Consider the following 22,668-nt stretch of genomic DNA (forward strand, 5'->3'; position numbering starts at 1 on the left):
ATAATGACAGAGAAATTATAAGACAAAGGTTCTATGGTCTAGCGGTTAGGACATTGGACTCTGAATCCAATAGCCCGAGTTCAATTCTCGGTAGAACCTTTTTTTTATTCTTTTTATAATTTTCAATTCGGTTATACCAAATCTCCCTCCTTTTCTTATAGCAAATTTCACATTTTAATAAATCAAAACGATAATTAGCATATACGAATCATAATAGTTATATTAGGATTGATAATATAAGTACATTTAACGGTTTATAGAATATATTTTGTTAGTAAGTTTAAAACATCTATCTCTACTTGATCACATTTAATACATACAAAAATCAGCAGCATAAGAAATTTAAACAATATCGTTTTCATAATCAAGATAAATTGTGTTAAGCTTGTGCTACAATCATACCGGTCAATAGCTTGTCCAAATTCCATCTTAGATTGTGAGCAAAAAACTTTATACTTATAAACTAAAATCTACTATATAAGTAAATGGATACATAACTCTTTGTTTGGATGGTTATTACCTATTGTATTGTATTGTTTTTTTTTTAAGTACAATGCTTGTTTTGATAGTTACTTAATTTTTATTGTATCGTCTAAATCCATTGTTAGGTAAGAACGAAAAATATCAATTTTGTGTAACGCCCGATTTGATATGATCGTGTTGTAACCTTAATATTTTATTCACATTTTATCTTTACTTATTATTTAATAACCCTATCTTATCATTTACCTTACCTTTTCATAGTAGTTGTACCCCATACCCTAGGTTTCTTATTGATTTATCTTTCAAATTATAAATATGTGATATTACGTAATGATTCAGAACGATTCAATCTATCCAACTATTATAGTTATTTAAACAATAGAATACAGAACATACAATAATAATATATTATGAATTAATATGTCACAACCATTCAAACAAAATGTTGTATTTTTTTAAAAATTAAAATTGAATAAATAATTATTCTACTCCTCTATCTGTTTAGATGGGCCGTTAAAGTTGGGCCGTTGGGGAAGCCCACAAACCGTATTTGTTGCGGTAGATTTAACAAAGTTAGAAGAAAAAGCTCCTTTGTTCTACGGTGTAAGTTTACTCGAATCAAATTCAAAATTTGAAAGTTTTAATTAGTCACTTGTTAGTTATAGTTACTAATTTTTGCGAGAAATACTCTGATTGTTATATGAAATCAAAATTTAAAATTTGATCATAAGGTGTGAAGGTAAAGGTCGCAACTTTGCGTCTTAGTTACACAGGCTTTTTGTTATTCTTGACTATTGTTTTTTCCAAACTACTTTTGCTCAAACTTCTACTTCAACTCAAGTCATCTCCTCTCAATCTTCTTTAGGTCTTTCAAAACCTCCAACTATTTCAAACATTAAAGGTTTTGTACTCGTTGAGCTGACATACTTAATTATCTTACTTGGAAGAAAGTTTTTCTATGTCCCTAATTTACTACCAAAAATATTTGCCTATTTTGAGGTGCTACAACCATTGGTATAATTGGAAATACTCCCTCTGTCCAATAATAGTAGTCCACTATTGACTTGGCACACCCCTTAAGAAAATATAAATGGAAGGGTAATTTTACTATATCATCCTTTGGATATAATAAATATAATGTCTTGAAAAATATAATAGGAAAATGACTATAATTAATGATAAGGGTAATTAAGAACCAAGTGTAAAATTATTCATTTTCATAAAGTGGACAAGTATCGTTGGACATCTATTTTTAGCATAATGAACCATAACTATTTCATTTAGTTCATTGAATTTGATTTTTTTTGTTAAGGACAAGAAGACCAAGCAAATAATAATTTCAATAATCGTCTTACCTTCCTATCAAACACAGCCTTAATGTAATTGAGTTGTACATAAATACTTTGGCGGTTGGAGTTAGTTATCATTACTTTGCTATTTAGTCCCTTTCTATTTTCTGTTTTGCATTTTAATCCTTCTTCTTTGATACTCACAATATCTCTCTGTTACAGAATGAACTCATTAGTTGTTTCCTATTTTTCTCTCTGTAATTCTTTTTCCCATTACGAATCTGCATCAGTAACCAACAACACTTTTCATCTTCATAAACCTAAAAGTTGTGGAGCAGCTTCACCTCCGTATTGAAATGACGAAGCGAAAAAGGTCTAAGGGAAGTAGAGAACCGGTGGACAGAATTTCCAGTTTGCCAGAAAAATCGGTGGACAGAATTTCCAATTTGCCAGAAGAATCAGTGGACATAATTTCCAATTTGCCAATCGAAATCATCCGTCAAATTCAGTTTTGCCTTCCACGGATAGATGCAGCCAAAACTAGTATTTTGTCCAAAATATGGCGAAGCATTTGGAATTCTCATCCTAGAATTATTTTGGACGAAATGGATTTTGGGGCAGACTATACAGAATACAGTTTTACAGACAAACCCAAAAGACTTGCCTTATTGACTTACTTGATGAAGTTGTTAGAAATCCGTGAGAGGCCCTCTGAATACGATTGTGATATTGACGAACTCTTTCTTCGAATGACAGTTAAAGATTCTCCTACAAAAAAGCTGGTAACCAAATGGATTTCTTTTGCCTTGGAAAAAAAAAGTTAAAATGCTATCTCTTCACTTAAAACGATTTATCATAATCATTACTACCGGCATGATATTGCATTTTGCGCTACTACATTAGTTTATTTGACTATATCGGATTGTGAGATAATTAATTGTTCATTTGAGCTTTCTTCTCTTAAGTTTCTCTTTTTATTCGTTGTTCGCATTGAAGATATGATTTCAAGGATATGATTGCTGGTTGTCCTCGAATTCAAAAGTTACGTACTCAAAAGTTGCACAATATTGTAGTTTCAAATCATGAATTGATTTTTTTTGATTGAATCTTGATTGTTCTGATGGTAAAATACGTATAGAGTCTGCAAATCTTGAATCAGTTGAATTTATTTCATTCAGCATGGACTTTTGTGATGTAGATATTACTTCCACGACAACCGTAAGAGAGTTGACATTGCGAAAAGCTTATGGCCAAGAGACATTGATGAATTTTATAGACAAATTCCCTCTACTTGAAAAATTCATCATAGATGATTGCGGTAAGTTGCAAAACCTTCCTCACTTATGAATTCATCATCTAATTCTTTTAAAAAAAAATATGAACAGAAGCCTGCAGGGTGTACAAGACTGACGAGAGTACAGAGTTTATCTTCCATTACCGTTACGAACCAATGAAGGCAGTATATATTTATACCAAAAATCTTTTAATCTTGTGGTGTTAAACATGCAATGTGGAAAACTATATTAAAAATTGATAAAAAAGAAAGAAACATTCTTTAATGTTCCACATAATAAACATTCACTATAACACAAATATGTTTATAATATTTTTCTTTATTTCGTAATCGAAAATTCATTCTATTGATGATAATTCTATTAGAAAGTCATTTTTCTTTGTTATATTTCATGGATATTTAAAAATGTTGATTGTGTTTTTTCAATAAAGAAAATATCACATTGATTTTAGATCTTGTTTTAAACATATCAGTACATTGAATGTGTAAGTATGTAAATAAAATTGAATAAATAAATAACTGAACTGGTAAGGCTGAAAGAATACTTAGCTCAACTCAACTCAATACAAAGCGGATGCATATAAAAATACAATAAAGCTTTGGGACCAACTTTTTATTTGGTTTAGACATATTCCAGTCAAGTCAACCCTCTATAAATGAAAGTAAACATACATGACGATTATAGAGACATTATATTGATCGAATCTTTTGTTGTTTTTTCTAAATTTTAAAATGATGACTTTAAGTGTTAGTAATTGATTCTAAATTTAATATTTGTATATATTTAGTAAATTTCTTATTATAAATACACTATTTGACCAACGGAAAATGTTAATTATTCATCAAGAAAATGACTTTAGCTAAAAGGAAATCAATTAAATCAACTTATAATTTATAAGTTGATTTAACATAATAATTAATGAAACATGAAAATTAATTGAGATTTTGAATACAATATGTACTTTGTTTTCTCTTTCAGAAATTTTCCGAGCCAAATGAAAATTAATTGAGATTTTGAATAAAATATGTACTTTGTTTTCTCTTTCAGATAATTACCGAGCCAAACTTCCTCTTTAGTTGTCTCAGAGGCAGCTACATATTCTGCCTCCATGGTAGAATCATCAACACATGATTGCTTAATGTGCTTAGTTTGATCTCATTCGAGGACGAATATTTCCAAAGAGGAGATATTGTAACACTTCGGTTTTCGGAAAGAGCTAAAGAGAGATTAGTACAAGTCATCAGTCAATTTTAAGTTTTGGGCCAACTTCAAAGGATCATATCTCTTAGCTCATAAAGAATTGGGTGGCTCATGACCTATCAAATTAAAGGTCTTTGAGTCCTCTTTCCAACGCCTCCAAGTTTGCGTAATTTCAAGCTCGGAGTAAAAGGTTTTCTTTCAAACTTCTTTTTTAAATGGTTTTCTTAATTTTCCTAAAATTAAGTGGCGACTCCTAAATTATTATTTTTTTCTAAAATTAATAAGTAGGCTAAGTTATGAAAAGGTTTTGAAACTTAGTTTTCGAAATCGGGTCGTAACAAGTGACTAACGTAAAGCTGCAAAAATTTCCCTCGAAGTTGCACACACATAAATGTGCTCTTTAACTTGGCCTCATCTCATATTTACGTTCTTCAACTTTGGGTGTGCACAAGTAGACACTTAAACTTGTATAAAGTTGAACAAGTAGACACATGAGTCATATGTGACATAATACACGTAGGCCAACACATTGGATGCAAATTGTCATGTCTCTTGCATTGCATACCACTTTTGCATCATGATATTTGTATTGTATTTCTCATCAAAGTATAGTTGAGGTATTATGTTAATAATATGATATGATGTCTTCTCTTTCAAGCTTCAATACCTTATTCATTTTAGGCAGCCGTTTCTATCTTTGGAGTTCACTTAATTAATATTACTCTTCTTCCTATGCTTAATTTTACCTCACCTTATGGAAAGTTATATTCTAAATCATCTGATTATAATTTGATGAAGGTTTTTGAGTGTTTATGTTATCCTCATGTTGCACATTTTTTTACTCACAAGTCTATTACACAATCTAAACCTTGCTTATTTCTTGGTGTATCTCTCCAACACAAAGGATTCAAATGTTTGGATCCATCCACTAATCGAAAAATATTTTTTAGAAAATATATTATTTATTTTCTCATGTTTGATAAGTTTAAATGTTTTGAAAAGTGTTTATTAGAATGAACTTATTTTATAGTTAATATATTAAAAGTTCATTAAACTATGTGAATTTATCTAGTGAAGTCATTAAATTTTGTTTTATATCAATAAAATCACTCAACTTAATATTTTTATCTTCAAAAATCAGATACATTTATGAATAAAATAAATTTTGTCATGATAAAATAAATTATTTTTTTAATTTCATATATACATGTACTTCACAAAGAAACAAAATTTTGAATAAACTCGTGCCAGATAAAATATTGTATATTTGCATAACAAGTGCTCAACTTTGATAGTGCTGTGTTTTTACTTGGTAGTTGGTAGTGTTATTTTTTTAATCTTTCTGGAAAAAAAAAGGGATTTTAAAAAAAAAAAAATTTATCTGACGATAGAAAATATAGAGAAACTAGGACTCACTAAGGAGAGATTATAGATTGGCTAAGGATAAAATTTTAGGATATGAGTGAGGATTTGACTGTTTTAGTCTTGTTAGGTTGGAAGTACTTTTCGTCTGTTTTTATTTCTCTGTTTATGTGATTGTGCTTGACAAACTTCATATTCTATTATTGCAAATGTAGTTTCATATAGAGGATGGTGATCAGCTCATAGCAGAAGTATATGTTCTTAATTCTTACAGCGGATTCTCTGCTCTCAGCAGAAGTAGTGCACAATCCAAAACCTGATAAGAGAGTATCCATTCTTAGAAATAAGAAGTTATTTTGAACTCCATATTATCAGCAAAGAGATTGGAGAAGTTGTGCAACTAGATTTTTTTTACTTTGCATGATCCTCTATTGAGAAAAACTGATGAAGTTACTGTTGTGTACATTTGGGAGAAAATGAGAAAAATGGTCCTCCTTTTTGGTTGATGGTTTAAAATAGTTCCTCAAGTATCAATTGAATACTACTTTTCGTTACCAAGCTAAACGGTTGCATATTTACTTACAAGTTAGATATTAGATACCTTTTGTTGGCCTTACAAGAAAAGAAGTTAAATGCCTTTGCTAGGAAGGAAAACATTTTTCAATTTTTTCATGTTAGATTGGTCAAAATGTTTGCGGAAAACTAGTTACTTTAAAATGAAGATATGTGAATCTTTCATTCTCGCAATTTAAATTTTATGTGTTGTTAGTTTATATGTTTTTTGCATCATCAAGTAAATTGACTTGCAACAATACATAAGTAGTAGATTCTGATGATTATAAAAATTATGTAAAGAAATTCTTTTTAAAAATATTACGCCCAACTATTTAGAGTTTTTCTTTAATAAAATATCCAGTATGTATGTACGTTATTTACAATGCAATTCACATTTTATACAATGTACAGAAATGCTGGAAATTTAGGGAAATTACGTAGGCGATTAGTTATGAAAATAAAAAAATAATTACTTTATTTGAAAATTTTGAAGTTGGAGTTGTTTTTGGCCATACTTTTTACATAATATATTTAGTCTGAATATGATTTAAACCCTCAATTTCTAAAAATTAAAAAAATCACCCAACTTGACTAGCTTAACCATGTGTACATATTTTTATTTCCATGTGTACAAATATATTCATTCGACTTAACATATTTTTTTTGTTGGTGGCATGAGTTTCTTAAGAATATAAACAAAAGGATGAATTTTGCAACTATTTAAATAGTGCAAGGATATTTTTTGTTCACTTATATAACACAAGAATGTACTTCAGATTTAAGTTATACTTTAGGATGATTTGAGCCAAAAACTCCACCAACCACACCCTCATGTAAATAGAGAATGTAAACATTTTTTCATCTTCCTAAATCTAATAGTTTTAGCATTTTACCACCGCTTACCTCCGTCTGAAAATGCCGAAGAGAAGAAGGTATAACGGACGTAGAAAACAACCAAAAAATTCGGTGGACAGAATTTTCAATTTGCCAATCGAAATCATCCGTCAAATTCACTCTTGCCTTCCACGGATCGATGCAGTCAAAACTAGTATTTTGTCCAAAAAATGGCAAAGCATTTGGGCTTCTCACCCTAGAATTTTGTTGGACGAAATTGATTTTGGTGCCGACTATTCACGATACAGTGTTACAGACAAACCCAAAAGAGATGCCTTCTTAACTTACTTGAGGAAGTTCTTAGAAATCCGTGAGAGGCCCTCTGAATACAATTGTTATGTCGACAAACTCTTTCTTCGAATGACAGTTGAAAATTCTTCTGCTGAACTGCTGGTAAACAAGTGGATTTCTTTTGCCTTGGAAAATAGCATTAAAGGTTATGTCTCAGTTTCAAAATGATTTATCGTGATCATTACTATCTGCGAGGTGTTGCATTTTGCGCTGATACATTAGTTGATTTAATTATATCGGATTGTGAGATTACAAATTGTTCGTTTAAACTTCCTACTCATTGCTGGATGCCCTCAAATTGAACAGTTATGGATTCAAGAGACTGAAATGTTGCGTACTATTGTAGTTTCAAATCCTAATCTAGAATTTTTTGGAGTGCAACTTCTTTGTTCTGATGGTAAAATACGTATAGAGTCTGCTAATCTTCATTCGCTTGAATTTATTTCATTCAGCATGAACTTGTGTGAAGTAGAGATTACTTCCACGACAACTTCAAGAGAGTTGACATTGCGAAAAGCTTATGACAAAGGGTACTTGAGAAACTTGTGATAGATGGTTACAGTAACTTATGTGAAGTTGAGATTACTTCCAAGCCAACAGTGCGGAGTTTGACATTGTGTAATATTAATGATGAAGATTCAACATTGTTTGATATGGATGACAAAGATATGACAATGACATGGATGAATTTCATAGATAAATTCCCTCTACTTGAGGAACTCATCATAGATGATTGCAGTAGGTTGCAAAAACTTCATATTTCTCAACCGAATTTGGCTAGCTTGGTGCTGAAGGATAGCATTGTGCGATGGGAGGTAAGAATAGATTCACCCAAGTTAAAATCGTTGGAGTATAAGGGTGGCCTCACATATTTTAAGGGCATAGAAGATTTACAAGAATTAGAATTTGTTCTGTTATATTTAGATCCCTTTAAGCTTCGTGATTATTGGTACAATTGGTTTAGAGATATTTTGGAGTCGTGTGCTCATTCCAAGCGTTTGAGTTTGATTTGCGATATTGAAGAGGTAACCCTTTTTCCCCCTCTTTTTTTGGGACTCTCCAGTCCTCCATATGCTTACGAAGTTCCTTAGTTGCATGTCAAACTGCATTTTCTTGATGCCCAACTCTCAAACCCTTGCCAGAGGATCATATATTGACTGCACTAGAACTTGACTTCAAATGAAATTATTGATTACACATCAACATAGGTTAGTTGGATGAAAATTATGAAACCGTTGAAGAAATGGTTGGCTTACTTGTCCTTTTACTTATAAGCTATCTTTGTATGGCCATATAGGAAAAAATCTACTGTTTGATGGCTTTTTTTGTTTGTTTTTGTTACTATAATATAGTGGCCTCAAGTCTTTTACCAGAATAAAAGCTTATCATGAGTTGGAATTTGTTCAATTTTATCTATCACCAGAAAGCCATAAGGTTTTTTTGTTTGAAAGGCCTGAAGAGGCCAGGATTCATAAATATAAATAGGTATGAAAGCCATAATGCTTGCTTGTACATTTGGTTAAAAAATATTGGAGTCTTTTCCTCATCGCAAGCATTTGAATTTGATTTGCGTGTTTGTACAGGTTAACCATGTAAAGCTCATTGAATACTTCTACGTCAATCATCTTTAATGTTCCTTTATTGCATGACAAAACTTTTTCTTGATGCACATCTCCAACTTCCTAATCCTTACTAGAGGATATATCGAGACAAACACGAAGAAAGTGCTTGCAAATTATATTATTGGTAACACATCCAAAATAGGTTAATTGGATGAAATGTGACGAAAGCTTTGATTTGAAAAGTGTAATAGGAACATAGAGTTGCATACTAGCTTACTTTGCCTTAGCTAATTTTTTTTTGTTTCTAGTATTTGGTTTCCAAGACATATGTAAGCTGCTTTTTGGTTATTGTTATTTGTAACTGTGACTTGATAGGTATCGTGACATACACAATTTACAAATGTTAATATATTGCAAATTAATGTTTGTTTACAATTTTGTCGATCATTTCGGTTTCAACTTGAAATAGAGAATTTGAAGTTGAACAACTTGTTTGAGGAGCATCTCAAGGGAAATAATGGTTTTCACTCTCTTAACTTCTGCCATTCTTTTTCTAGTGAAATTCATTTCCAGTCACAATCTTTCGAGTACTCTTTTTCAACTTCAACGTCATATAGTCTTGTTGTCAACATCAACTAAATGTTTTCCAAATGGGAGTCCAGAACGAGTTGCTTTTGACTATACAATTGTTTGGTTACCTATGATTCTGAGTTAGTTTTGATGGTTGTCAGGTTGTCCTCATTCCTGTTGAGGTAACTGATATATTACCAATAAATGATATCAAGAATCTGGAGTTAGAAATTATTTCACGTCATGGTACTTTTCAAGTGGTTGTAGATGACTTCACTTGGATTCTTCCAGATTTGAAGACTTTGTCATTGACTTTGGGTTCCACCACAAAGTTCTTTGAGGTATTCTACAACTCCAGTTGGATTTTTCACAGTTCTAAATTCTATCATTGTGGTTAACTTTTGTCTGGTCATTTTATGCACATTCTATCATTAGGTTGAAAGTGTTTTTCCTATGTTTTTATTTGTCTCTGTGATTGTATTTGACGAACTTCATATTTATTATATTGCAAATGCAGTTTTCGTAGAGAGGAATGATGTGAAGGTGGTCTCAGCAGAGGTAGCACACAATCCAAAAGCTGATCAGAGAGTATGCTTTCTTAGAATTAAGAACTTTTTCTGTGAACTCCATATTATCAGAGGTTGAAGCTAAGAGATTGGAGAAGTTCTGCAACTGTTATCGCCAAACAATTGTTCCATGACTTGGTCAATCACTATGGTGCTGGATCACTCTTTTGAAGAATGCTTTCGGAAGAAATTTTTTAGAAGTGCCTCAACTCTTCTGTAATTTGTTCGTTTTTTTTTTTTTTTTTTGGAGAAGTGCCTCAACTCTTCTGTAATTTGTTCTGTTTTTTTGAGAAGTGCCTCAACGCTTCTGTAATTTGTTCTGTTTTTTTGAGAAGTGCCTCAACGCTTCTGTGGATGTGCATGCTCGCTTGAGAACTCTGTGCATACCCTACTAACTATTATCAGTATTACTACGTTTATTAAGGGCAGATGCAGTTCAGAATTTGCAAGTTCATTCGAATGCAGTATCTTTATTCCAGGTATATCATGTTAAAATGATTCAGTAAATCAAACGGAATGTGGTAGAAATTTTAAACTTTGAAATCTTGAATCTGCCTTTGATGGTTATTAATCCTTGTGTGGAGGGGATGTTAATAAGATATGTCTCCGTTCAGTGTCTTTCATAGCTTCATTAGGACCATTTTTCGATCAATATGCATGCAGTTATCTGAAACTACATGACTACTAATAAGTTGAGGCTCAATTGAAGAAAAGCTGATGAAGTTGCTCAAAAAAAAAAAAAAAAAAATCTGTTATCTTTGGTAGTAGGTTCAAAATAGTTCCAGGTATCAACTGAATATTTTTAGTTCTTTAAGTTTACCAAAATATAGCATTCTTGGTCTCTGTTAAATATTTACAAAACTCTGCTTGTTATATTTAATTGAAATTGTGATGTTTTTCTAACCAGAAACACACAAAAAAAATTGTCAAAAATTCAAAAATCACAAAACCAAAAGCTACATTAAAGACGAGAAATAACAAAAATTGCATCAAACTCTGAAATATTCCAAAAACAACACCAACTACAAAATCTGTACTTCATCAACTCTGAAACATTCATGGTAATGGAAAAAATTACTTACTGATAATTCACATATTATTTCCAATTTAGGAGATGTCCGAAGGAACCCCATCAACTCCTTCCTTATCTTCAAGCATTGTCTTTCATGAACATTCTTAGAAGGGAAAGTATTTAACTTTCCTCCTCGAAATAAAAAAAAAACGGAATGAGAACCTTCAAGTTGTTAAGGCATGTGCAGAGCCTCTCTGCTTCAGTACCAAAAGCAAAAGACGTTTGGTAGTAACTATCCAGAATAAGATGACTAACTTTAGGCCAGCTATTGAGTAGATAGGTCAAGTTCATCACTTCATAGGCCTTTTGAGCTTGTGGAAACCCCTGAAACTGCTCGGTAACCTGATAATGCATCTACAGACAGTGGCGGAGCCACCTTATTGTCAAGGGTTCATCCAAATCCCTTCGGCGGAAAATTATACTATTTATACATGGTTAAAATATTTTTTTAGGTATATATATAGAGTAGATGTCAAACCACTTCAGCTACTTCGTGTATTTATTTCTTTAGATTTTGAACCCCTTATTGAAAATCGTGGCTCCACCACCGTCTATAGGAAGACAATTTATAAAGATAATTGGAGATGCCCTTAGAAGGGGAAAAGTTTTTGATTGTTTATGAATTGATCCAACTTAAAAGTCGTATACCCATTCATAAGGTTTGACATCACAACTAAAAAGGTGCAATGTCGTCTAAAGATTTAGAAAGCAGGGTGGCCTAATAATGCAATTGGACAGATATCCTGAGACACTAAAGCATGGCTTTAGGTCCCAGAAAAATAATTATCTACTTATAACTAGTTAGTATTCATTGAAAATTTCTTAAGAGTTTGTTGTCCATCTTTTATCAATTATTATGTACATATTTTCAAAGTTTTATCATTTTTTAAAATACGATTGATGTAATTATAATTAAAAATTATAGGCAATTAAATATGCTGAATCAATCGTGTTTTACATTGGCTTTGTAAGATATTTTCAGCTCAAATTAATTAGATTATCAAATAATTAAATTTTAAAAAGTCATTATCTTAACTTTGAACATCTCTTAATTAAGCATGACAATCCCTATAATATCTTAATTCTATTTTAAAACACTTTTAAATAATTTTGATAGTTTATGTAACAATTGACTTAATTGAATTTTTTTAAAAACATTAATCAATAAGTATTTATCCAAAATATAAACATGTGTGGTGTTATGTAATGTACAATAATTTATATATACATATTTGTCTCTTACCACAAGAAATACTCCTATTATATTGCCAATTGAAAAAAAAAAGATTTATTTTTAAATTATTATTAACTATCACATATTTTAAGAATTTCCAAGAATAAAATATATATATAAAAACTTATTACGTAAACATAAGATCTTTTTTTTTTTAATTTGACTTAGGACTCTCATTCTCATTCTATTGAGTGTTATTGTCAGCGATGTTATCCGTGTCGTTATCTATTTAGCAAGTGCAATTATTTCAAGCTCTAGACATTTCGGCACTCTCATTCTCATTCTATGTGTTGTTATCTATTTTGTAAGTTCAATTATTTTCATCATCAGACAATTCAGATTGAGTGTTGTTATATGTTTTACAAATTCAATTATTTCTAACTTCATAGAGTTTATAAACTGGCTCAACTCAAACATAGATAAATTTTCTTTCAAACAGTTTATGAACTAATCCAACTCAAACATAGATAAATTTTTGAAGAAAAAGTTTTCTTCTCTACCAAACACACCAATCTCTTGTTTCAATTGAATAACTCATTTTTATATGTTTCCACACTTTTAATTTAATTTTAATTTTTTTTGTGTGTTCCGACTTCCGATTCGTCCACTAAATAGTTAAATGAATCATATAAAAATATGTCTTTTTATTTATTTATACACATTAATCTCAATAAGCCATAAAACTCTAAAATATTTGTTTAACTATATGATAAACAAATAAAAACATAGCATAAGTTTTTTATTCTTCAAAATTTGAATAAAAAATACGTATTCAATTGACACATAAGTTAAATATTTAAAATGAAATATGTTGTCAAATTCAAAGATTAAAAGATAGCTAAATATTAGTATTAGTAACAATTAAGAAATAGTCCAAGCGGATTGCGGTCTAATCTGACCCGGAATGCATACTGGGCCTTCACCTTACGGAAGCACAAATTAAGCTATGCGGGCTAATCTGACCCGGAATGCGTACTGGGCCTTCACCTCACAGAGGCACAAATTAGGGTTTCAGAGTCGCTGCTTCCCCTATAAAACTCAAAAAACTCCTACCTTTATCATCAATTAATCTTAACCTAGCTTTTTCTTTACTTCAATGGTGTTCACCGTTTCTATTCTTTTCTTTGTATAGTAATCTGAATGTTGTATTTGCACGTAGCCTCCCGGGCTCATCTGAGTTTATATAGTGAAGTTAGAAGCCCCAAAGCTCGTGCTAAATTTAATCGCCGCTAGTGTTGCAGTTTAGCCCTTTGTACCTTCTATTCATGGCTAATTTGTGTCAAATCAACGGCAAAATCCCCATTTTTGTAAGAAAATTCTGTATTTTTCTAGAATTTGGCGATGATTAAAACGGATTTATCCGCGCTTCTGAGAGAAATCGATGAAGCATAACATAAATTGGTTGAATTTCTTGATATGAGCCAGATTTATCTTCTTTTTTTTCACTAATTAGTTTGGCAGTGATGATTTCTAATACAGCTTTAATGCCAGTTCTGCTTCTGATATTCTGTGATTGATAGAGCTGTTTATATTACTGAGCCTCTTAATCTCATTCTAGTTAATCCTTTTTAGTTGTTTATATTTAAATCTATGACGATATCTGAAATTGCTGGATAGTATTTGAGATTGCAATTAGCATTCATCATGAAATTATTAAATTTCTCTGAGATTTAGAAAATTTTATTCCCAAATTTTTATATATATTAGCAGCCGATGATGATCCAATCCAACGGTGAGGTGTAGTGGATCTAAGGTCCCTGCTTTTGCAGGGGGAACCTCCTTATTTTCACTGCATCAATCATGATCACACCGGATTTTACTGAGGCTTTTCATAGTTTTGTTCTTAATTTTTTTTCTTAAGTATGTGTTTACTTTGAGTTTTAACTATACTCTTGCTCTAGAATATATTAGTGGGGTTAGGGTCTGAAAAACTCAGAAAGTTAGTGCTGTTTATCAGCTTCTTCTCTTGAATAATTCAACGAGATGGAGTTAAATCATGGCACTAAATCAGTTTATAAATTTTGTATGTTGCATTGAGTTTTACTCAATTTGTATTATGCTCACTTTGTGGTTGAGTGTAAATGAGAGCTCATAAATTGTGTGCAGTCCATCACCTCCTATCTTGCATATTTCACTAAGATTGGAGTTAAATATCAGCACTACATGTTTGTAAAATATTACTCTTATTTGGTTTATTTTTTTCTATTGTGCTAATTTTTTGTAAAATTGTTAGACTAACAAATGTATTTTTATATTTTCACTAACTAAATAATTTGTTCAATAAAATCAAACAATACTGATAGGAAAACTTGCATTCTAAAAGGAATTGTTTGGTCCCTGTAGTACAACAAGACATTCCAGAAACTAGCAGATGAGTTATGGACCGCCATCATTGAAAGTCTTCTTTTTTAACTTGCACCACAGCAATGTATAAATGAGGGTGGCAAAAGAGAATTATAACTTATGAAATAGAATAGGGGAGTCAGCCTCATATGTTTTCATTAAGATTAAAACGTCTGAATTTAAATACACATTTGAATATTAAAATATGCGATGTTGTCTCTGAATTTGAACACTAAATTATTAGAATTGTTTGTTTTCAATATCTGAATGTGCATATGAAATTAAATGTTATAAAAACCATTTTAGTAAAATAGTTTTTTTTATAGAAAATAATATTTTGAACATTTTTTATTTTTTTGGTAACAACTGTAAAATATTACCATAACCACCAAAGAACATATACAAATAAAAGAGCACCTATTTCTAAAACAGAGAATAGGCCTCTAACAAAACAAAATACCTAGTTACATAACAAAAACAAATGCTGAATAAAGTGTCTACATTTATTTGCTCTCTTAGAACTACTAAGTAAGTGTAATCTTTCACTGATTTCCTTCTTTATCTGTGTTACTGCCTCTTCCGTATGTACACGTATGTCTCTAAATCTCCTCCAATTCCTAGCACGCCAAGTGTGGTATATGATTGCTCTGCAGATAGCTGCCATGATCTCTTTTTTGAATTGCTTCCAACGATTCCCTTTTACGTTTTCTAGGACCTGTACAATACCAATATTATGCACTGGTACTTCTGTCCATTGGTGCATAGCTTGCCACACTGTTGATGTCCATTTGCAATCAAGTTTTTTGAGAATCTAATATAATGCAATGTAAAATAGTTTATATAGAGTAGTAATATTGTGTTTATGAAAATATTTTATTTTATAATAGACATTAGTTATTGTTATCGATCAAATAATTAGTACTTTTTTATTTTTTAGAATTGTGCTAAATATTATACCATGGAAGTTACTTATCAATTCAAATATATTGATTAATTATGAAAGTACAAGGCGTATACACTTGCAAAACGGCACCAACAAGATGTGCTGTGTAGGAATACACATGCAAAACAACCCCAACAAGACAAAGCAATGTGTATTCCTACACAGCACATCACTTGCTGAATCTGGAAATAACGCATTCTCAAGAAACAAATGCAAAATGCAACTTAAAGTTTGTGATTTTGGGCTTGCTTGGACAGTCATTATCATATATTAGTTGTACATTTAGGTCTCATTTGTTTGTACGGGAAACTGAATCTTAATCATTCAAATTTGCCTCATTAAGTGTGTTTATTTTTTAGAACTGAATCTTAATTATTCAAATTCAGTTCATTAAGTTTGGTTGTTTTATATCCTTGTAAATCTCTTAATGGGTCTGAATATATAGGAATGAATCAGATCTGTAACACGCTCTTAACACCGTTGATATATGCAGTTATGACGTCTATATGAATTCTACATAATACTTGTATAAAATTAGTAGATTTAACATATGTAAAATTTATTTGCATCACACAAAGGCGTATCTCCTCTTTTAACTTTCACAATCCACTTCTTCAAAAAGTATTACTTCAAAAAGTTTCAAGAAAAAGAATCAACAAGAATCATAGATCAAATTACTTATATATAAGAACATAGAAAAGGATGAGAGTGCAATGTTTTGGATGGCGAAAGATGACAAGGGTTTGCCTTTCACAACCCACTTCTTCAAAAAATATTACTTAAAAAAGTTTCAAGAAAAAGAATCAGCAAGAATCCTAGATCAAATACTTATATATAAGAACATAGAAAAGGATGAGTGCACAGTGTTTTTGGATGACGAAAGGTGACAAAGATTTACCTTGGTTGGATTTTGGAGTCGCCGAAAAAGTTTGGTTGGTCATCGGAGAAGTATAATCAAGTCGACTAGTTGGAGTTAAGTCTGATAGTGCAACCATGCGTATTTGAAAAGAAAATCCTAATATTACCTTTTTTTTAACTTTTAAAACTCTAAATTGGTTGTTTTTTTTTGTTTTTAAGAAAATACAAAAGGCGATGCCTTTCTTGCCTCTCGCCATTATCATCATGGCGTCGCCTTTTGAAGATTTTCTCACCACAAAGCTAACAGGCAATAAGGGTCGCCTCACCTCGCCATTGCCGATGAGGCGATCACCTTTCACAACACTATGAGAGTGAAAGTACACTTTTATAAAATGTTAATAATCATGAGGTATCTAAGTTCATTTTGTATCTAATTTTGCAGATCTAAATCTCACCAAGACCTCCCCCCTTCCCAAATCCACTGTCGCATCTCCTAAAAATTCAAGAAATCAAATACAACGAGAGGGAAGTGTATTTACCAGTCGATTTGCACTATTTTGAGGGATGAAAACCTTGAAAAAGCCCTTTTTCATAGCCTCTTTTGCTGCCAAACTTTAAGAGAATAGATGAACTCGCGGCCCAACCTTAACCCTATGTGCTTCTTTATGGTGAAGGGGAAAATGTAAAAGAAAAAAAAATTACAATAATCTTAAGATCCTCATAGGGCATTTACCCTTTTCCTTTTCTCATGTAGTAAATGCAGCAATTAACCATTTTTCTCTATTTATATACTTCAATAATTCAGTCAATATTCTTCTTTGGCCATTATACCAAAAAGTCTCACACATTAATATGCTCTTGTCTATAAAACTTGTGAGGAAAAAACCAGCACCACTTCATATGAACTGGTCCAATCTTTGCTGCATAACACACTTGAGCAAATGTTCAACTACTTAAAAATAGCAATTTTGACATTCTGCTAAAAAAATATTTGAAGTACCATGCAAACGTTGATGCTAGTAAGTAGTAATAGTGTGTTGTTAGTAGCACGGTTGTCAAGGAAACACTCTCGTTAAACAAATAAAGAAGTAAAAATAATAATGAAGTCATTATCGTCGATAAAACAATAAAATAATGACCCCGACTACTTATTAATTCAACCCTCTTATGACACCCCTAACCATCAATGGATTAAAGAAAGTATTTAGCATTTATTCACGTTTGTAATTCAGAATTTTATGAAGATATCACAATTGGGACAAAATGACTCCACCTCAAGTCAGCTTAACTCCATCAAGTCTCTGTTAGAGAACTTTAGCTGATTATTGAGCAACGGAAAGCATGGGAGAAAAAAATGCACAAACGAAAAAAGGCAAAAGAATATCAAGAAAATAGCTTCTGCATTTCTAATATGGACATGTCAACAGCGAGTTACAAGGCTCCAATTGGAAAGAAAAAAAAAGGCGAAGAAGACCATCCAAAAATATCACCTCCCTCATTTACCGATAGACAATATTTATTCAGATCACTACAAGTGCGTCAAATTATTGAATTTTGTTCCACCTTATTGCGGAATATATGCACTTTCAACATAAGTTCATCAGCCTGAATGCCCTTGATCAACTCAAAGACACAAGCATCTCCTAACACTAAACTATTAGTTTATTGTATAGGTAGAAAGGCTCACCAGAATATAGTTCCGCACCACGTGATATTCTCCAAGAGTTATCATGAAGTAAGGATTTTCTGGCGTAAACATTTTGGCAGCAGTAGTTGCCCTGTTTGCTTCTGCATCCCTTGGTCGTCCTCTTTTACGACGATTACCAGAGCTTCCATGCACTACGGATTTCTCTTGTTGCTGTCCGGATGAATTCTCTATATCTGCAATTCGTCAAATTAGCTCTCAGTGATGCAGATAAGTTTTTCAAGCATCAGATTTTCTGTTGGTTAAACAAACTAACCAGTGTTTGCTTCTGCATCCCTTGGTCGTCCTCTTTTACGACGATTACCAGAGCTTCCATGCACTACGGATTTCTCTTGTTGCTGTCCGGATGAATTCTCTATATCTGCAATTCGTCAAATTAGCTCTCAGTGATGCAGATAAGTTTTTCAAGCATCAGATTTTCTGTTGGTTAAACAAACTAACCAGTGTTTGCTTCTGCATCCCTTGGTCGTCCTCTTTTACGACGATTACCAGAGCTTCCATGCACTACGGATTTCTCCTGTTGCTGTCCGGATGAATTCTCTGCATCTGCAATTCATCAAATTAGCTCTCAGTGATGCAGATAAGTTTTTCGAGCTTCGGATTTTCTGTTGGTTAAACAAACTAACCAGTCTTGTGATTGGTTCTATCTGAAGATAATGGTTCGAATGCATCTGAACTCTCTGTATGCTTACTTTCATCGAACTGAAGTATACAGTTTTTACCAGTAGACAGGGTTGGTTCAGATAGGCTACCAGTGTGTAAATTTTTCGAATTTTCTTCCACCCTATTGCGAAACATGTGCACCTTCAGCATTAGTTCATCAGCCTGAACGTCCTTGATCAACTCAAAGACGCAAACATCTCCTACCAGTAAACTGTTATCTGTAACAAAGTTCAACCATCCTTTGCTTAAAAGCACCCGATGTTTCCTCCTAATGCAACGGACATTCCACTTATTTCCATCAGTATCTTGAAGTTCAATTAGTTCTGAAGTCTTTGGCATATACTTTCGGACAAACTCAACTGGTAAATTCTGCAGATTATGACGAGTTGTGAAGTATGCATCAAGAAGAATGTAAGATTAATATGCATGAGTATGAATATATTGAGATACAAAGCAGTTTAAAGAAGAAAAAAATGACACATTCAGTTTAATGTATAGGTACAAAGGCTCACCAGAATATAGTTCCGTACTATGTTGTATTTTTCAAGAATCTGCAAGAAGTAAGGATTTTCTGGAATGAACATTTTGGCAGTTTGAATGGCCCTGCTCGTTTCTGATGCTTTCTGTTGTGCTCTTTTGCGACGATCATACCTTCCAAGCCCTACAGATTTCTCCCGTTGCTTGCTCGTGAACGATTTCCTTGTATCTGCATTTATCAAATTAGATCTCAATATGATGCAGATAAATTTTCAACCTCACAATATTTGGTCGGAAAACAAACTAGCTGGTCTTGCAGTTGGTTTTATTTGAAGATACTGATACAAATTCATCTGGAATAGTACATTGTTTTTACTTCTCTCTTGTTCATTATTTGGATTAGTCATACCTCCAGTTGCCACTGCAGAGTGTATAGGAGTTTTCATACTTCGCCGAACTAATTTTCCACCTACTGGCTTAGTTAAACTGCCATTGCCCGAAATGTTCAAATTCTTCGCATTTAATAGCAGTCCGTTATCATGTAATTTGTTTGTTCTGCTTCTTGTTTCATAGCAGCGCGAAATCTTAATCTTTCCAGATGCAATTTTACGTCTTTTGGCTCTATGTGAAAGTTCAGATGACTTAGCTGAACTCTCTGGTCCCTGCTCAGTTTCCAAAAGATCCACAATTTCAACGGAGCTTGTGACACCCTTATCACCAACAATTTTATCCTTTCCGTGAGAAAGATCCTGAGTAACGTCACGTGATTTAGCATTACCATGACTCCTAAGTTGATAATCAATCTCAGTAGCGGCTAGGTCAAATATGTGGACATTGAAACATGAGGTCTGTCCATATTTGAACAGTAAAAAGTACCAACAGTTGACAGAATGATGTTCCATAAACTCTTGCCAACCATCATGAAGCCAAATCATTTTACCAGCCTTCTTCACGCCCACACACCAGAAATCACCAGTGGGAACAATAATCTTGACGGTATCAAGGAGTTCATCTCCATGTTCCTGGACAAATTTGTCTGGCAACCGCTGCACACAGAAACAACAAACATAGATTTTTAAAATTAAGATCAGACATAAATTATAACCATTTAAGACATAAAATTGTAGTGCAGAATTATGAAACTAATTAGAACGATGCAACACAAAACTTTTACCAATTTCAAATGGAGTGCTCATGTACCAGCAAGCAGAAAAACAATCTTAACAAATAAGCAGGAGCCACGAGACTAGAAGAATATGGCTGACAATCTCAAGAATTCGACCAGTACCAACAGTGTAATTTAAAGCCAAAAAATAGCCAATTTGCCATAGATTATGAGGAATCAATATCTGAAATTACACTACAAGTATAACCTACCCTAGTTTCTGTTTTGTTATCAACCATAGATCATTCATTCTTTGCTTTGTTAAAAAGAGAAGTACACAATTCTACGTAACTTAAGGAAGGGTTACACAACTCCTCGAAGAAGCTAGGATCTCACTAGAATGACATTGTGTACATCAAGGAACATCTCTATCATGGGGAGGCAACTAAAATCTCAACACTTCAGACATAAATCCTCCATCCGCACCTGAACTTTTACCTTCATTTGCACTATTGAATCGAGCAAATTAAAAAGGGATGACAACTGAACATCAATACAAGAACCAGGAGATACAAATAATTTATGTACAAAGCTCTCTTATATAACATTGTTGAAGAAAATGCCACCTTAGTCCTCCTAGTACTCCATATCACGTTATTGAGTTCAAAAGGTACAGATATCGCGTAGCAATGAATTTCCTTACGGGATCATTGTTTCACTTATGTGCACAAATTGAAAATGTTCTGCTACTTCTAATTATGTAGAATTACAAAAGGTCTCTTATGCGCACATCTGCTGGTTTCTGACCCTTAATTTGGGATTTGCCTCTTAGCAGGGATAGAGCCACCATTCGAGTTACAGGTTCAGCAAAAAACAGTAACTTTAGCTCAAACTCTAATATGGATAAATAATCTATCAAAAACCCAATAAGAGAAAATATGGTGGTGAAGTACAGTAGTTTCAAACCACCTAAAAATCGTACTGAAGCTTCATATGAGAAAACCTAAACTAGACACCAAGATTCTAAGCTAACTATATTATCTGGCTCATATATTACAGTTTATGAGTTCTAACTTCTACATACACTACTAGATCACCTAAAAGATAATTAGGTGAACTGTTCAAAATAAGTATGAAAGTACTAACCCGTAAAATAAAGGTAATACATAAATAAAACTTAGCCTCACCTGACAATTAAGCACTCCAACTTAGAGAGTACATATATAGACATTCTTAACCTGCAACTAAACACTCTAACTCGTCTCCATGATGCTAATACCTAGATGATCGTTTTGTAAATTGGAGTGTTGATGAGTTGGTCGTCTAGATTTGCATACTCAAAATTGGAGCTTTATCAAGTTTGAATATTTCTATTATGCATAAATAAAGCGTTCAATCAAATCGATACAACAAATTAAATTAGTAGAATGTGCATATAACCTAAATCCTCTGTACTATTTTACTACTCTACAACTTACAAGTTGACGATCGTCCATGACAGAGGGATCAACAATGACGTAGAAACTGCCGACCGAGTAGGAGTTGGAGCACGCTTCCATCATCACGCCGCATGCACTGAGCGATTTTCCGGTTGGCCAGGTTTTTTTAGACCCTTTGGCTGAAATCAAGGGTACAATCTGTTCTTACCCGTTTAATATCTGATAAGTGAGTCATTGACTAGCTTACCACTCGGGCCTTTACGTGTAGGACAAGGTAACAGATTTTTCGGCTTTGTAAAATTGAAGGATACATATTCCCATAAATAACAAAGTATTAATTATAGGTAATTTAAAATAAATTTCTTTGCCTAAATATTTTATTTTCTCTGTTTTAATGTATTAGTGTGGGTCTGATTTGATATGTAGCTTTAAAAGAAAAAAATTGTTACTAACTTATAGTTTTAAATTAATGATATACGTGTTCACGGTTTGGATAAAAACCGATCCAAACCGATAAAATAAAACCGATTTTATTTGGGTTTGGTTTGGTTTGATTTTAGATTTTTTAAAACCGATAGTATTTGGTTTGGTTATGGTTTTATTTGTAAAAACCCGAAGAAATAACCGAACCGAACCGATGACTTATATACATATATTTTATTAATATACATACTTAATATATTGTTTTTATAAACAATTTTAAAGATCTTATACATATTTTCATTAAAATTTATTTATAATTTACTTATTGAAAGCAAAAAT

The 22,668-nt window shown here is 32.4% G+C and overlaps 1 protein-coding gene and 1 non-coding gene across 2 annotated transcripts; one reads left to right on the forward strand and one right to left on the reverse strand.

The window, feature by feature from the left end:
- The first annotated feature begins 27 nt into the window (after nt 1-27).
- Nucleotides 28-99, forward strand: TRNAQ-CUG (transfer RNA glutamine (anticodon CUG)). Its single transcript has one exon. It is a non-coding gene; the product is annotated as a tRNA-Gln (tRNA).
- A 17,809-nt stretch (nt 100-17,908) lies between these two features.
- LOC102594261 (B3 domain-containing transcription factor VRN1-like) lies at nt 17,909-22,068 on the reverse strand. Its single transcript, XM_006357500.2, has 7 exons — nt 21,946-22,068; nt 19,772-20,408; nt 19,398-19,591; nt 18,849-19,254; nt 18,664-18,768; nt 18,479-18,583; nt 17,909-18,398 (listed from the first exon to the last, which is right to left on the reverse strand). Exons 1-7 carry the CDS (start codon nt 22,027-22,029, stop codon nt 18,175-18,177), a joined length of 1,755 nt encoding a protein of 584 aa, XP_006357562.1. The 5' UTR covers nt 22,030-22,068; the 3' UTR covers nt 17,909-18,174.
- Between the last annotated feature and the right edge of the window lie 600 nt (nt 22,069-22,668).

This window comes from Solanum tuberosum, unplaced genomic scaffold (genome assembly GCF_000226075.1).
Source record: "Solanum tuberosum cultivar DM 1-3 516 R44 unplaced genomic scaffold, SolTub_3.0 scf00233, whole genome shotgun sequence".
Taxonomy (NCBI): Eukaryota; Viridiplantae; Streptophyta; class Magnoliopsida; order Solanales; family Solanaceae; genus Solanum; species Solanum tuberosum.